The 17,445-nt window shown below is 41.5% G+C and overlaps 1 protein-coding gene across 3 annotated transcripts in view; it reads right to left on the reverse strand.

The window, feature by feature from the left end:
* Positions 1–212: 212 nt before the first annotated feature.
* LOC311039669 (copine-8) overlaps positions 213–17,445 on the reverse strand; it is a gene marked incomplete at its 5' end in the record, with an annotated part of 124,824 nt that continues 107,591 nt past the window's right edge. For 2 of the 3 annotated variants that reach the window (XM_084049618.1, XM_084049620.1), the window contains 7 exons: positions 213–1,994; positions 2,987–3,060; positions 4,497–4,554; positions 5,545–5,647; positions 8,214–8,341; positions 13,974–14,155; positions 15,936–15,982. In XM_084049618.1, the coding sequence (XP_083905744.1) occupies positions 1,806–1,994; positions 2,987–3,060; positions 4,497–4,554; positions 5,545–5,647; positions 8,214–8,341; positions 13,974–14,155; positions 15,936–15,982 (781 nt within the window). In that variant the 3' untranslated portion in view covers positions 213–1,805. The remainder of the gene's footprint in view (positions 1,995–2,986; positions 3,061–4,496; positions 4,555–5,544; positions 5,648–8,213; positions 8,342–13,973; positions 14,156–15,935; positions 15,983–17,445) is intronic. The other variant, XM_084049619.1, reaches the window with a different exon arrangement.

Raw genomic sequence — 17,445 nt, forward strand, 5'->3', positions numbered from 1 at the left:
GTGTGTCTGTTTAGGCATTCTATTGCCAAGGCAGTTGAGAGAGAGAGAGAGAGAGAGAGAGAGAGAGAGAGAGAGAGAGAGAGAGAGAGAGAGAGAGAGAGAGAGAGAGAGAGAGAGAGAGAGAGAGAGAGAGAGAGAGAGAGAGAGAGAGAGAGAGAGAGAGAGAGAGAGATGTATACTTTTAAGGGTCCATTTGGTTCCTATATGAACCATTTAGCTGGGGACCCCCTGGAACCCCCTCAAGGAGAGAGAGATCTGTGTCATTTTAGACTTCAGCTAAAAAGCATTATTGTATACTTTGGCTATACAAAAATTGCAGATATACAAGCTCATAAAGCGTCACTTTGTGCCACACTACGAGCTTGTAGATCTGCTATTTTTTTTATTGTTAAAATCTGTGCAAATCTTTGAATATATATATTTTTAAAGCAAGCATTTTTAACTAAAATCTTTGCTTCTGAGGGTCCTTAGAACTAAATATTTTTTCAAAATACATATCATTTCAGGGGTCCTTGACATAAAAATCTTTGAGCACCACTGATATAGCAACATAAGTTTTTCAGAAAACTGTTAGGATTAAGAAGACATTTTTAGAATCGGGCCTCAAGTCTTAATGGGTTTAGAGAATATGAGAGAGCGAGAGCGAGAACAGTGTGAGGATGAGAGGAGTGAAGACACAGTAACATCCTAAGTGTAAAGGAAATGTAAAAATGTGACTCGAAGGGACCATTTTTACACTTACAGGATTTTGCTGTGAAACTTCAACGGGGAAGAGAGACAGGGGGGTCGACACCCCCCCTGGGCCTGAGAGCAGTGCAGACAGACAGACAGACAGACAGACAGACAGACAGTCACTCTCACAGACAGGCAGAGGTACAGCAGAGTCACTATGCATGCACATGACTGACACCACACTCATGCAAAGGTACACACACTAGAATGCAGTACGGTACAGTACGGTACGGTACGGTACAGCAAGTTGGGGCTACTGTACTGCTGCTACGTGGCTGGCATGCCAGAGAGAAGAGAGGGAGAGAGGATATTCCCAACAATGTTAATACAAGCCGTACTGTATATCAACAGTAAAAGTTGTTATGGTGCACTGTAAACACTGAGCAAGTTGGAGAGAGAGAGAGAGAGAGAGAGAGAGAGAGAGAGAGAGAGAGAGAGAGAGAGAGAGAGAGAGAGAGAGAGAGAGAGAGAGAGAGAGAGAGAGAGAGAGAGAGAGAAAAGGAGAGACAATGAATGAGAGTGAGAAAGAGGTGTTACATAATTATGTCCAGCTATTTACAAGAATCAAAGAGGTCCCTTGTTGGTCCAGAGATGTTCTCTTGATACCTTCTCAGGAGTGATAAACGCCTTCAACTTCATTCTCTCTCTCCCTTCCTTCCTCCCTTCCTTCCTTGCATCCATCCTTCCCTCAGAGAGCACATCAGACACCCTACATTACCCCCCCCCCCCCTTTAAAAACACACCACGTTAGTAACGCCTGACGTTGGAAGTAAACAGGCTCTCGTTAACTTCCTGGCCAGCCTCGGAGATGAATCGTTTGCTTTGTCGTTTGTTACACCTTCTAACACAACGACACAGAGCGAGAGAGAGAGAGAGAGAGAGAGAGAGAGGGAGAGAGAGAGAGAGAAAACCCAACACCCTTTTTTGTGCAACTTCTCACGCCCAACAACAACTCAGGGGCTCAGGGCTCAGGAGAGTAAAATGTGAAGTATTTTGCAAGTCACTTGTTTGGCTACTATACCCCTCTCCTCCTCTTTTCTCCTCTCCTCTCTCTCTCTCCTCCTCCCTATATCTCAGATCTGGGTCTGGAGAGGCTGGCTGGGAGGGCTGTAGGGAGGGGGTGCGGGGGACGGCTTGATCCCGCGGGTCCTCATGTACGACAGGAACTGGTCAGGGATCTCGGCCAGGACGTCCTTGGCCAGCCGAGCCATGCTGAGGATGTGGTTCCCCGTCCGGTCGATGTAGTCTCTGAATGGGACGAACTGGAGAGGAGAGGAGAGGAGAGGAGAGGAGAGGAGAGGAGAGGAGAGGAGAGGAGAGGAGAGGAGAAAGGAGTGAGAAGGATGAGAGGGCGAGGACGAGAACAGAAAAGGAGAAGAGGGGAAGAGAAGGGAGGACCACAAGAAATCTTTTTTTTTTAAGTGTCAAAGAATCCTGATTTGTACTGTAGGTCGTATAAACATTTAAATGAGCTCAAAGTGTATCTCTCTCCAAAATATATACATCTTGTCTTGAAGTAGGGTGACCACCTTCAAACCGGTCCATTGAGGGACAGATGAACCTGTTTCGCGGGAGATTTTTTTTGCGGTTCTGGGCGGATTGGGTTCGTTGTTTTCCAGTTTTTGGTTTCTTTTTTTTCAGTTTTAGGGTTAGGATTAGGGTTAGGTTAGGGTTATGTTATTTAATTCTTATTTTTTCCTGATTTTACCGATTTATTATCAAAACAAAAGAAAATCTTTTTTTTTTTTTTCATATCTTTGATTTTCGGGGACTGTCACGCGAATTTCGGGACGGGTGGTCACCCTATCTTGAAGGCAAGTATTTATGGCTTGCCTTGACCAGAGCAGCAGTGAGTTAAAGATCTGGCCTGAAGTCCTGTTTTTACTCAAAACCCTCAACCCTCATTATAAATGAAGGGATAGTTCACCCCCAAAATGACTTCTTCTCTATCAATTACTCACCCCATGGAGACTTGAATTCATGGATATTTTTTTGTTTTTGTCGCTTTCCTAAGCCAATAATTTGATGACTGGCAGCAGTTCTGGTAGGAGACACTAAGGAGACTCTTTGTGAACTATCCCTTTAATGTAACAACAAAAAACAAAAAAAACAATCCAATCACACAAAGATTTGGCGGCCCCCCTGTAGTAGCTCTGAGGACCCCCGAGGGGTCATGGACCCCCCTGCTGAAGACCCCTGAATTACACTAAATCGTAGGCGTCAACACGATGAGTAGGATGAGTAGAGCGTTTACCTGTACGATGTCTCTCTCTGCATATCGGCCTCTGGAGGAGATTCTCACTTCGTCGCCGTCTAGTTCGATCATGGCTGAGGAGGAGAGGACAGGTGACAGCTAAATACAAGACTTTGATTGATTGATTGATTGACTGATTGATTGATGGAATACTTAATTAACAGTTGCAGTAATAGTACAGTGGTACGATATTACAATGATTACTATAACACAAAAAGCCCTAGGGGATTGTTTCCATTGTGGTCCTGTCAGTGGTGGAAAGTAACTAAGTACATTTACTTAAGTATTGTACTTAAGTACAATTTTGAGGTATTTGTACTTTACTTGAGTATTTCCAATTCCCAATACTTTTACTTCTACACCACTACATCTCAGAGGCAAATATTGTACTTTTACTTCACTACAATTATTTGAAAACTTTAGTTACTAGTTACTTTTCAGATATAAACTATGATATAATGAAGCATACATTAACCACTTTAGCCCTATTTTATACATAGGCTATTTGAAAATAGCAGATCTACAAGCTCACAACGCGTCGCATCGCGACGCGTTGTGAGCTTGTAGATCGGCTATTTTCAAATATTTAGTACTTTTACTTTTGGTACTTTAAGTGCATTTTGACGCCAATACTTTTGTACTTTTACTCAAGTAAATTTTTAATTTTGGACTTTTACTTGTAACAGAGTATTTTTATATTGCAGTATTGGTACTTTTACTTAAGTAAAACATTTGAGTACGTTTTCCACCACTGCTTGTTTCCATTGTGGTCCTGTGTATATTCAATTAATCGAGACATTTAAAGACATACACTAATATACAATAATAAACAGGACGTCCTCAACACTAGTATCTTTATCTTGTTTTATTATGTATTACTGTAGCACTTTGAGGCTCGTTTCAAATGTAAAGTGCAATACAAATAAAATGTATTATTATTATTAGTAGTAGTAGCGATGAACGTATATGTACAGTAAACATTTTTTTTTTCTATTGATTAGTCACCCCATGGAGACTTGAATTCACAGATATTTTTTTGTTTTTGTCGCATTCCTAAGACAATACTTTGATGACCAGCGGACCGGTAGGCAGCGGTTCTGGTAGGAGACACAAAGGAGACTCCGGTACTACAAATTATTGGCTTAGGAATGCGACAAAAACAAAAAAAATATCCATGAATTCAAGTCTCCATGGGGTGACTAATCGATAGAAAAAAAGTCATTTTGGGGGTGAACTATCCCTTTAAGCTTAAAGGACTTTTCTAGGACCAGTTACAAATTGCAGACAGGTACTATTTTATGGGGGGTTTGAAGGAGGGTAAGGAGTCACACTTTTTGATGTTTGTTGGTAGAGTGTTAATGGAACTCGTAAAGACCCCAAATAGGTTTCACTAGTGTGCAGGCTTGTGTGTGCGTGTGCGTGTGCGTGTGTGTGTGTGTGTGTGTGTGTGTGTGTGTGTGTGTGTGTGTGTGTGTGTGGTTATGTGTTGGCCATGTAGGACTTGTCTTACCATCAAATTCTGCAGGTCCAACCCCAACAATGATGATGGACATGGGAAGACATGATGCCTGGAGGGAGGGGAGGGGAGAAGAAGTTCATTGTATAATTAAAGTTAAATGTTCTTTTCATCTATAAGTTTAACATTATGTACTTCATTTACATCTTGAGAAGGATGTTGATATAGGTAGCTGATATATTGCACTTTTACCTTAGCGCTAGGTATACTCTTGGTTGCTTGTTTTTGCAGAAAATGCACTTATAACCTTTGGTGATTAGTAGTTTTCGTTCCCTACCTATGTTGATTGCACTTATTGTAAGTCGCTTTGGATAAAAGCGACTTACTAAATGACTGTAATGTAATGTAATGTAATGATGTTCCGTGAGCAGGCAGCATTTCATTTCATACCAACTCCTGAAGGGACCGACATTGATGCATTCTTGCCTTCAATAATAAGGCAGTATGTTTTCCATCTTCCCAGTGTGTCTTCTTAATCGATAAAGGCAGCTCAGCCAACTTCATTATCTAGATGAGTAACCCAGACTCTTAACCCATTCAATCCAGGAACGCGTCTACAAATGTCTTCTAAATCCCAACTGGTTTCTGAAAAACGTATGTATAGAGTGTTACTCCTACTACTAGGATTTGTAGAAAAACACATCTTGCTTGGATTTCTTCTTTTTTGGTGAAAACAAGACATATTCAACGGGTGATAGCAACAAAATGACCGATTGCGGTAAAAAAGAAATTGCTCCGGTGGATAGAGGAGACCCTCCCCCACCCCCCCCAGACACTCTTTGTTTACTTCTGTGTTTACAACGTGGCTTCCGCGGCTCTCCAAAGATCGTCAGTTTAAGGTGAAAAAATGATGGCATTGGGAAGAAAAACAATGTTTTAACCTGGCGGCCCTGTTTTAGGCATGTCATTATTGGTTTTCCAAAATTGACACACACTTTAATGATTGATTGATTAATGATTGATTGATTGATTTATCTCTGTGAATATGACAAACAGGACACTATGTGCAATTGAAGTGGTGCCGTGTACTGGACGTTCTTACATTGACGATAGATTCCTTGGTCTGGGCCATGTCTGAGATGACTCCATCTGTGATGATGAGCAGAACGAAGTACTGGGAGCCATCCTTCACCGATGCTGCATACCTACACACACACACACACACACACACACACACACACACACACACACACAGTAATTATATAATCGCTCTGAGATATGAAACTTTCATGCCATTCACGTACTGTATTCTATCTACACATGTATGTTTTGCTCTTCTTGTCCTTGGTGTGTTTTTTATGGGTCTGGGGGGTGGGTGGGTGTTGGAGTATGCTACTCTGTTTTGTTGTTTTGTGTATAATGCAAAAATCTCTGATAAAAAGACTGATTCAAAAAAGAAAAACTCATTGAGATGAAGAAATTGGGACAGTGAGCGATGTGCAAGGTAAAGTGAGTGTGGTGTGTGTGTGCGTGTGTGCGTGTGTGTGTGCGTGTGTGCGTGCGCGCGTGCGTGCGCACAATCCGTGTAATTATAACTGAGAAAATAAGGACATTTTCTTTCACGCCATCTCAGCTGTATTACATCACACACACACAAAGACACACGCACACACACAGACAGACACACACACACACATGCACGCATCACACACTTCTGAGGCATCTGACTGAGGTGTAATTTTTGGCACCTCACATACAGTAATTATACATATTGAGATGGAATATGTTATTAGTATTTTGGTCAAAATAGGATTTATCGGAGAATCATGACAAAATGCAAGGTGATACAGAGTAAAAATCCCTTGGTTTTCAAATATATGCAGAACATACAAATAACATAAAACCACCAATAAATCAACAGACGGAACAAAAAAGTAAATAATAGTAATACAAAATCTTATTGATGATTCACGACACGACGGTCAGAAAATAAATGTCATTACACATAGAAATATCGTCGCTCCTGGCCAGACACCGCTTATCTCCATAATAACTTTATTTCATACTTATTTCAAACGTACAGCATCACACAAAAGTATCAAAAGTTTCAAGCTTGTAGATGTGCAACTTTTTCTTTTTTCTTTTTTCTTTGAATCCTGAAAAGTAACAGCTTCGGACATAATGACGTTTCCACCCACAGAGACGCTATATAAACATGTTAAGCTACAACAAACACAACCAGATGGCAATTAATTCATTAAATAGCACGCACTGTCTGTTGCCAGAAATTAGACAAAACATGTCAAAGCACGTCGGAGATGATCACAATAAATAGCAGCACTGTAATTCCAGAACCATTGAAATACAAGAGCCGTGTCAATGAGGTGTCAGAAACGCTACGTTTGTGGGCCGATGGCGTAAAGAGAGATGGGACAACTCTTTCTAAAATCTAAATTGCTCTGATGCCCTATAGTGGCCAAAATATGGGGCAATTGTTTTTTTTAATAATTATGTATTCTACAATTTCTGAGAAGACTGGACGTACCACGATTAGATGATTCTAAGGCCAGACCCATGAACGATTTTTGTGCCAAGTTTGGTGGCAATTGCACAGCTCGTCTGCTTTTGCATACCAAGTGCAGACACACCCCACAAATCCCCCAAACCCCTTTTTGTGGCAACGATGTGGTGTCAAGTCCAGGTCCAAGGCTCATCGAAAACACCCGTCCTTGGTTCTGGTGACTGACATAATCCTTCTAATGTGTGAGGGGGCCGTGTTTTTTCAATTACCCTTTTCATATTTCTAATTTTTTTTGGGGGGTAAAACGAAAAAAAAAAAGTACTCATTCAGTGCCATTGACGTGTTTGACGTGTTTTTTTCCCAAAGGAAACCGGTGTGTTTACAAACAGTCAGACAAGTGATCATAATGGTATATACATTTTTTGTGACCAGTTGAAAATGTATAAAAAACTAAAATCTCTGGCACTGGGCAAACACAGACAGAAATAAGTCTGGCACTGAATGAGTTAGATAAAAGAAATAAGAAAAAATAAAGAAAAATGTAATTGAAAAAACACGGACCCCTCACGCATTAGATGGACAATATCAGTCAACAGAACCAAGGACGTGTGTTTTCAATGAGTGTAACATGGCTAAAATTGAGTTTGAAGTTACAATGGGTTTATAGGAAGGGGGTGTGTCTAATAAAATGAATATCAAATATGTACATACTGAAATCATGCAACTTAAAAACTGTCTGGGGTGAAACAGAAGCCTGAATAGACGTTAAAATTACCCCAAACATGTTTGAAAGTGAAATATCCCTTTAACAATCCCAATCCAATTATAAAGAAGCGCATATAATGAGATCCAAGCAAGATAGCAGATCTACAAGCTCATAGCGAGGCACAAAGTGACGCGCTATGAGCTTGTATATCTGCTAGTTTTGAATAGCCAAAGTAGAAAATAATGGTTAAAGTGGTTAAAATGACACCGATGTTTCCCGGTTTGAATGGGTTAAGATGACATCTTATCGTGCATGAATAAGGTTGTTGCTCCGTTCATTAACGCTCCCACACCATTTTGCGGGATTTCCTCTGTCAAAGTGCGTGTGTGCGCGTGTGTGTGTGTGTGTGTGTGTGTGTGTGTGTGTGTGTGTGTGTGTGTGTGTGTGTGAAATACAGTCACCTCCAAAATGATTGGTTCCCTTGATGAGGAAAACATGTGCTAATGGGTTAAAAGCAAACAAGGAATACATGTGCGTGCGTTACCTGGCCACATGGTTGATAACGGGGGAGAAGTTGGTGGGTCCGTAGAGGTGAACAGACTTCAGACTCTGATAGTAGGCTTCCATCACTCCATCTATACCGGTACAGTACGGGTTCTGAGGGTTCCCGTTCTACACCATGACAACAGGGAGGAGATGGAGGGGAAGAGATGGAGGGGAGAGGAGGGGATGGAGTGGAGGGGAGGGAGGGGAGGGTAGGAGAAAGGAGGAGAAGAGAGAATATTTGTCGCCATGTCAGTGAGTCTTGATGACATACATGCAGTCACACAGGCATTATGGCTTTATGTATACAGTATATCATTGCTGTCGGGCAGAAACCTCTCATCTTCATATTTTTGGGCGGTGTAGCCGCCCCTATAAGTGGGGTTGGGACACCTCATTAGTACACCCTTCGCTGTACTGCGATTGGCTCATACATTAGTACACCCCTACATTAGTACACCCCTAGCTGTACTGTGATTGGCTGACTCTATTGGCTGACTCTATTCAGCACTGTGATTGGCTAGCGAGACACGTGATGAAATTAATAACCTATAAATAGGACTATGCACTTAAAAAAAAAAAAAAATCAAGTGAGCTTCCATCACTGTGATGACCACTGTGATGACCACACCGCCCACTTCACACTGGGTGTGATTTTTGTACTTTTTATTCTTTTCTGTAAATTAACGCCCTACTTGATCATACTACAGCGTCACACAAACAAGCTCGAGCTTTTCGGTCGGCTATTTGAGCTAGTTTTGAATTTGAATCCTGAAAAGTAACAGTTTTTTGTTGTTTGGTTGCTATATCAGTGGTGCTCCAACTTTTTCCATGTCAAGGACCGCCAAAATGATATGTATTTGGCCGCGGACCACCATCTCAAAATATTTTGAGATGGGGACCCTCAGAAGTAAAAAGTAAGCACAGAAGCCATGAGAGAGAGAGAGAGAGAGAGAGAGAGAGAGAGAGAGAGAGAGAGAGTCACGAGAGTGATTTGTCGAGTGATCAGGTAAACGTTGTTCTCTTCTCTCCAAGTTTGACAGCGAAAGGTTGCGCTGATGTGCATCTCTCTCTCTAGTAGTCTGTCTGTGTTGTTAAATAAAAATCACACCCTGTGTGAAGGTAGCGGCGCCTTTGATACATTTTGTCATCGACATGTGTTTATAATGTGTTTATAGCCATGTGTCACGTGAAGCTTGACCAATCACTTTGTTGACGGGTCTAACCAATCAGAGCGTTGACGGGTCTGACCAATCAGAGCGTTGACGGGTCTGACCAATCAGAGCGTTGATGGGTCTGACCAATCAGATCGTTGACGGGTCTGACCAATCAGAACGTTGACGGTGAACACGGACAAAGTCAGGTATAGAGTAGGATCCGCTCTATCGGCTAGCGCCGCTAAAAACTTACCTAGAAGGAGACTTTAGCCAAATGAATAATAAAATGAAATTACTAAATATTTCTAGATATTACTCATTGTTTATTTAGTCATTGTTTATATAGACATCTAATTCTATATTCATGACATCATAGTGATGTCATGAATAGTCCCCTTGCCTGACAAATCAGAACCTTGACGGACCTGACCAATCAGAACCTTGACGGGCCTGACCAATCAGAACCTTGACGGGCCTGACCAATCAGAACGTTGACGGGCCTGACCAATCAGAACGTTGACGGACCTGACCAATCAGAACCTCGACGGGCCTGACCAATCAGAACGTTGACGGACCTGACCAATCAGAACCTCGACGGGCCTGACCAATCAGGACGTTGACGGACCTGACCAATCAGAACCTTGGCGGGCCTGACCAATCAGAACGTTGACAGACCTGACCAATCAGAACGTTGACGGAAAAGCCAGGTATAGAGCAGGACCGCTCTATACTATGTATAGAGCGGCGCCAGCGCCGCTAAAAATCACACCCAGTGTGAAGTGGGCGGTGTGTGGTCATCACAACATGACTCACTTTAAAAAAAGGATAAATGACTTTTTTTAAAGTCCATACTGCTATTCATAGGGCTGCACATGTGTCATGTGTTTCGCTAGCCAATCACAGTCCTGAATTTGCAAAGTCAGCCAATCACATTACAGTTAGTGGTGATGACACTAGCTGTAATGTGATTGGCTGATATGAAAAAAGTATCGATTTGCATTAACAATGGAAGGGTTAGGGGGTACACAAATGTTTTGGTCGGTGTCCAAAACTCACTTATAGGGGGCGGCTACACCGCCCCAAAAATCTTATTTTCTCAGTAGGAGACTCAGTAGGAGACTCAATTGAGTGAATTATTGGCTTAGGAATGCGACAGAAACAAAAATAAATCCCCATGAATTCGAGTCTTCATGAGGTGTGTAATTGATAAAAGATAAGACCTTTTCTGGGTGAACTACTCCTTTAACCGAGCCGGGCGCAGAGCGTATCTGTCTGTGTTCTGTGACTTTGTGCCTGACAAAAAGTTAGTGAATGAGTAGTGTTTAAAACCGTGACGTCGTCGGGTTCATGAGCTCCGGCAGACCGGCACCTAATCATTTGCAAATTAAGCACTGCTCCTATCCATTGTTTCTCCCTCTATGCCCCACATTCTCTCTCTCTCTCACTGTCTCATTCACAATGCTGTCACATGCTTCAGAACCCTGTGGTGAAAAGCTTTTTCTTTATGGATTCTCCTGTCTCGCTCCCTCTCAGCAGTGGTGTAAAGTAAAGTACTGTACTTTACTGGAGTGTTTCTCATTTTTTATACTTTTACTTCTACTCCACTACATCTCAGAGGCAAATATTGTACCTTTTACGCCACTACAATTATTTGAAACCTTTAGTTACTAGTTACTTTGTAGATTTTGATTATTATTAAAAAACAAAGAAAACATGCATTATCACAACGCGTCGCTTTGCGACACGATGTGAGCTTGTAGATCTGCTATTTTCAAAGCATTTTTATACATTGGGACACTTGTGAAATGGAACATTCTGCAAAATGAGTACTTTTACTTTCAGTACTTAGGTATATTTTAATGATTGAATCATTTTGTACTTTTACTCAAGTAAATTTTGTTTTTTTTATTTGTAATAAAGTATTTCTACATTGTGATATTGGTACTTTTACTGAAGTACAAAATGTGAGTATTTCTTCCACCACTGCCTTTCAGTCACTCCTTCATTCTTCCCCCTCTCCTCTCGTGGTAAACCATTATATTACTAAAGCCATTATTAATTACTCATAAATGACTGGAACAATATGGCTGTAAGTTATATTGTATGATAAATCCCAGCCTGGGTGAGTGATGAGTCTGGACGGACTGGTCAGCTGCTGTATATTCCCTAGGGGTTATACTGTAGCTGACGACAAAAACGTTGGATTCAGGTTCAGGACAAAAGGATAAATGCAAATGGAAGAAATATCTGCAAACTGTGAATTAAGCTCCTAGTCATCAATTGGCTTTTTCATAATGTTAATAAATTGTAAATAAATAGTTACACCAGATGTAGCCAGTCAACATGGAACAATAACTAGTTATTACATCTATAATACTAATATATTACTGGGTAATTTCTGCATAATTGATGGCTTCCCTCTACACAGTAAAATCCTCAGTATTATATTAGGTAACCCAATGGACCCTACATTCGTACACTGCCAGAGTTAAATTAACACTGGGGAGTCATAGTAATAACAATAATAATAATACATCAGATTTATATAGCGCTTGTCTTAGTACCCAAAGTCGCTTTACAACAAAGCAAAATAAAATAAACAACAGAGAGAAATAGTTAAAAGGCTGATCTGGAGTATCTGGGGAGACCCAATAGCTGAATGATTTGGGCACCGTAGCACATACTGTAGATCATACATGGGCAACTGGCGGCCCGGGGGCCACATGTGGCCCCCACTTTCACTTAATGCGGCCCGCAGGTTAATATCAGAATACTGATATATTATTGATTTCAGCTGTTCCAATTCCAAACATGCAAACATGACCCGCTTTAATTACTTCAGTCTATATTAATGACTAGTATTAAAATGATATTGTCTTTTTATGTCAATTGTATTTGTATTAAAGTTAATATACCGTAATTTTCGCACTATAAGCCGCACCTGAATATAAGCCGCAGCAGCTAAATTGAATGATTTGTACATATATAAGCCGCACTGGACTATAAGCCGCGGGTGTAAAATCCCTAGATTTAGGAGGTCCCCTAGTGGCCGTTAGCTATAAAAATCCATAGATAAGCCGCACCGTTATATAAGCCGCAGGGTCGAAAAATGGGGAAAAAGTCGCGGCTTATGGTCCGAAATTTACGGTAGTTAACATAAGTATCTAAATACATTTGAAATTAAATAAAAATGTTACTTTTCAGGATTCTAATAAAAAAATAGCAAAAAAGATTTCAGGATTCCAATTCAAAAATAGCAAAAATAGCAGATCTACAAGCTCAAAACGCGTCGCGGTGCGACGCGTTTTGAGCTTGTAGATCGGCTATTTTTGCTACTTTTGTGTGACATAGAATGGCGGAAAAAGTTAAATTACGGAGATAAGACATGTCTGCCCGACAGTATATGCAATGTGGCCCTCTGGAGTGAGTGTGGGGAATATAGTGGCCCTCTCCATCATCAAAGTTGCATCACCCCTGCTGTAGATTCTAATGCCTGACAGTGAGTTCAATTCCCAGACCAGGCAGACCATTTTCTGCACTTCATTCACCTACTTTCTCTCTTGCAATTCCCTGTCTTTCTCACTGACTATCAATTGACCTTAGTCCTGGCCCTTCTCCAGGGCGGCACCATTGCCCTTTTCTGCTGCTTCATTCAATATCTGGTCTCTTCCGCCCTAGTAAAGCTGCAGGTGTAATGCAGGTAATCAGTGTGTTGTGTGGCCAGGTCTATGAAAACAAGCCTAAAAGAAGCAACTAGGCAGTGGCGTGCACAGACATGGTCTGCTCTCTTTTCCCTCTACACCTATACCTCTTTGCCAAAAATAGCCGATCTACAAGCCCACAACGCCTCGCAGCGTGAGGCGTTGTGAGCTTGTAGATCGGCTATTTTTGGCTAAAGTTCTCCTCAGAAAAGGGATGCTAGGTTTCGAGTGGTTATGGTAAAAAGAAAAATCATATCACATAAAGATTTGGCGGACCCCCTGTAGTAACTCTGAGGACCCCCTGTTGAAGACCCCTGCTGTAAACTGGAAAAAAAAACCTTTTTTTTCTTTTTTTTCAAAAGGGCACTTCTGGTCAAGAGGGCAAAGGGCAGGTGCTGTAGCACCACCTAGAGTCTATCTGTGCACGTCCCTACAACTAGGCTAAGCTTTACCACTTGCCATCGGCTATTTGAAAATAGCAGATCTACCAGCTAAAAATGTGTCACATTGCGGCACGTTGTGAGCTTGTAGATCTGCTATTTTCAAAACACATTGGGAAGAAAAGTAAAATATATATGTATACAGTATATATATTTGTGAAACATTTTGATAACTCAAATCTTGTATGGGGGTCCCTGGCACAATATATTTTCAGATGGGGGTCCGTGGACAAATACATATTAATCTGGGGGTCCTCGACATGAAAGAAATGGGAACCACTGGTTTAAAAAACATTAGGAAGCAAGCCCAAATAAGCAACTACACTTTAGAAACAAGTCGCTTATTAGAAGCAGACATGGCAACGCTGGTAAACACGAAACCCCTTGATATGGAGCTCCCCACCCCATTCCAAGGGGTGAATAAAGGCAGAACTAACGCTGAATATATTATTTTCTCTCTCACCAATGCAAACTCATGGGAGACTCGGCCGTCAGGAGGCAGCTTGGCGCCGAACCCCAGCGCGGGGAACATCTTGTCACTGTCGTAGTCCTGGATGATCTCGCCCACCGCCTTCAGCGCCATGGCGTAGGCGTTCAGCTGGTACGGACTCATGTAATGGAGCGACGTGGGCTGGGCCGGGTTACCTGGACACACACAAGGGTCAACAAGGGTCAACTTCTCTCTCACACGCAAGAAATAAATATGTGATGCAGCTATAGCTCAAGCTGTGTTAATTTTGACAGCACATTTTGATTTAGTTTTAGTCATAGTCTTTTGAATAAAATTCCTTTTAGTCATATTTTAGTCATCTGAAATGTTTTAGTCTACTTTTTTTTGTCGACTAAATCTACAGTTGATTTGGTCGATTCAAAATGTATTTTGGTGGGCCTTGATGGCCGTCGCAAACGCTGATTTATACTTAGAAAATAACTGATCTACAAGCTCAAAGCGCGTTGTGAGCTTAAAAATTAAAATAAAATATTTTAGTTTAGGTTTTAGTTCAAAATGAAAACAATAACTAACTGAAACTGCATTGTTCACGAAACGAATTAAAACTAAAATCATACAGAAATGTATTTGTACATAGAAAATGTATTTTGTTTTAGTCTTTGTCAATATTTCATACATAAGACTAATATTTTGGGTGGGTGGATATGAATTCTATATTACAACATGTTTAGCTATGCTAGTTTTTAAGCCCTGTTGTTTTCATTGTCAAAATCTTCAGAAATAGTGAAAATAGCATAAGCTCACAACATGGCACATTGCGACCCGATGCGAAACGAACACTAACACTACTAAAAACTAAACTGAAACTAAGCCTTAAAAAAAGAAAACTTAACCAAACTAGCAAACATGCTTTAAAAGCTAATCAAAACTGAATTCAAATAAAAAATATAATACAAATTTCACAATGCCAACCGAGCAAGTACAAAATATAATCTGATGAAAAATACCAAACTATAATAGCCTTGCTGTGTACCCAGCTACCCACTAATTGGAGTTGTTCCGATATCAGTATCGGAAAAGCTGCCGATAAACTGCCTAAAATGCAGGTATCGGTATGCCATTCCGATACAATGTAATTTGCTGCTGTTTTATATTCTTACTATACAATTTATATTATCATTTTACAAGGATCGGTACTCGGTATCGACCGATATGCAAGTTATGGAGATCGGTATCGGGAAGGAGAAACTGGAATCGGTACATCTCTACCACTAATGTGAGTACCGCACCCTGTCGAGTTCAAGCCCGCTGCCACTTAAAGCTCATGGGATTAAAAAAACAATATGTTTGGCTTAATGGGATGTGTGACATTGTCTCTCCATGATGCCAGGGCCACGCATACTGCAGATGCATATAACCCAGGGGAAGTCACAGCCCCTAATCGCTGCCATCATTGCAGTTTACTGCATTAGATGTGAGCTGCCATGGATGATGAAGGGGGTCCATTTAGGAACACATCTGCATACGTTTGAATACATTGTGTTTAGAGTTAACAGAAGCATGTGTGTATTAGGGTGTGTGTGTGTGTGTGTGTGTGTGTGTGTGTGTGTGTGTGTGTGTGTGTGTGTGTGTGTGTGTGTGTTTAGGTAATTGCCATACAGAGGATGCTGCTATCTTTATCACTGACAGAGTGCAGAATGCTGTCAACAATTCTTACAATTTTTGCCTATTATATGGTGTGTCTGCAGTTCTATTCTGCCATTACTTTTTGTGTGTGTGTGTGTGTGTGTGTGTGTGTGTGTGTGTGTGTGTGTGTGTGTGTGTGTGTGTGTGTGCGTGCGTGCGTGCGTGCGTGCGTGCGTGCGTGCGTGCGTGCGTGCGTGCGTGCGTGCGTGCGTGCGTGCGTGCGTGCGTGCGTGCGTGCGTGCGTGCGTGCGTGCGTGCGTGCGTGTGTATTGTCCCAAAGCATCTCACCATTGGAAGCTGTGAAATCAATCGCCACGGTGAAGTTAATCTGGGTCCTGGGGACAAAAGCAGACAATAGATCCGTTAATCAACAACCATCTCTCTCTCACGCGCACGCGAACGCACGCACACACACACACACGCACACACACACACACACACACACACACACACACACACACGCACACACACTAGTCCACATAGGAACAATCAGCAGAAATGAACTGCAAGACAACCTGGGAGTGCAAACCCTGCCTGTAACTTCTCCTGCTAACACCTTGACTGATTGATTGAATACTTCATTAGTCAGTAATGTAAACAGCACGTGGTACAGTCAGACATTAAAGCTAAAAGGATAACACAAAAAAGTCCTGGGGACTTGTTTCCATTGTGGTCCTATGTATTCAATTCATCAACATAGCATACAAATAACACAACAATACATGTCATCAACATATAAAACACTATTATTAGAGAAAAGGGGAAACATTTCGGCAGTGACTGTCTCCAACTTTCCTAGGGAAAATTGGTTCCCTCCCCTCGTGGTCTTCTGATACTGTGGATGGATTTTCAGGCCTGTTTTGAAAGCCAGTGATCCACATTTTTAAAGGATGGTGTCAGGGCATTCCACATTTTGGTGGCAGAGTAGTAGAATGAGAATTTGCCCATGTTTGTTCTATAGATTGATTGATTGATTGATTTCCATGCCAGAGATATAACCGTCATTTTGAAAGAGCAGAGAGAGAAGGAGAGATACATGTATGTAAAGAAGACAATGGGCCTCATTCCCAAAAGTCTTCTTAAACGTTGGATTCATGATCCAGCGACATCACATCAGGACTAAATAATAGGATAATAAAGCATAAGTGGATATAAGTCCTTATAAACGGTATGTTGCTGAGGTATAAAAAATTAACAAACAACCAAACAAACAAAAACATTGCTGGAATGCAGGGCACTGTGACTGGAAAGCCACTATATCCGCATGATGGATCAGAACGTTTATTTCTTTACCCAGTTCATTCATTCTTACTTCAAAAACAAGCAATACATTGTTTAACATCAGACGGGAAGCAAGCTCTGCTGGACTTGAGGTTAAATAGGAAGTCCTTGGGTGCATTCGGATGTATAGCACTGAGCGCACTGGCCAATACAAACTAATACCAGTGTGTTCCCGGTGCGCATTTCCGAACGCACCCATTGTCAGCATGCAGTTCCCATGAATGGATCAGCAGATGCTCGCTATTTCACATCCTGCAGGCTCCAGAAAGATTTACTCTCAATAAAAGTGAACAGGGTTTTGGCCGGACTTCACACCAGTGGCGTCCCCAGGAATTACATTTAAGGCAGGCGAGATTTTAAGAAATTTCAACTCAATCGAAAACCAGCGAAAGAGGCCGTTTTCAAGACGTTTTGGCCATTAGCTCTGGAATGGAAGGTCCAATCTGCTAAGTTCAAAGCGTGTTGGATGCGTGACTTTGAGGAGATTAAGTACGCTACAAACGCTACACATTTTCGG

Source organism: Gymnoscopelus microlampas (assembly GCF_963454915.1).
Source record: "Gymnoscopelus microlampas genome assembly, chromosome: 23".
Classification (NCBI taxonomy): Eukaryota; Metazoa; Chordata; class Actinopteri; order Myctophiformes; family Myctophidae; genus Gymnoscopelus; species Gymnoscopelus microlampas.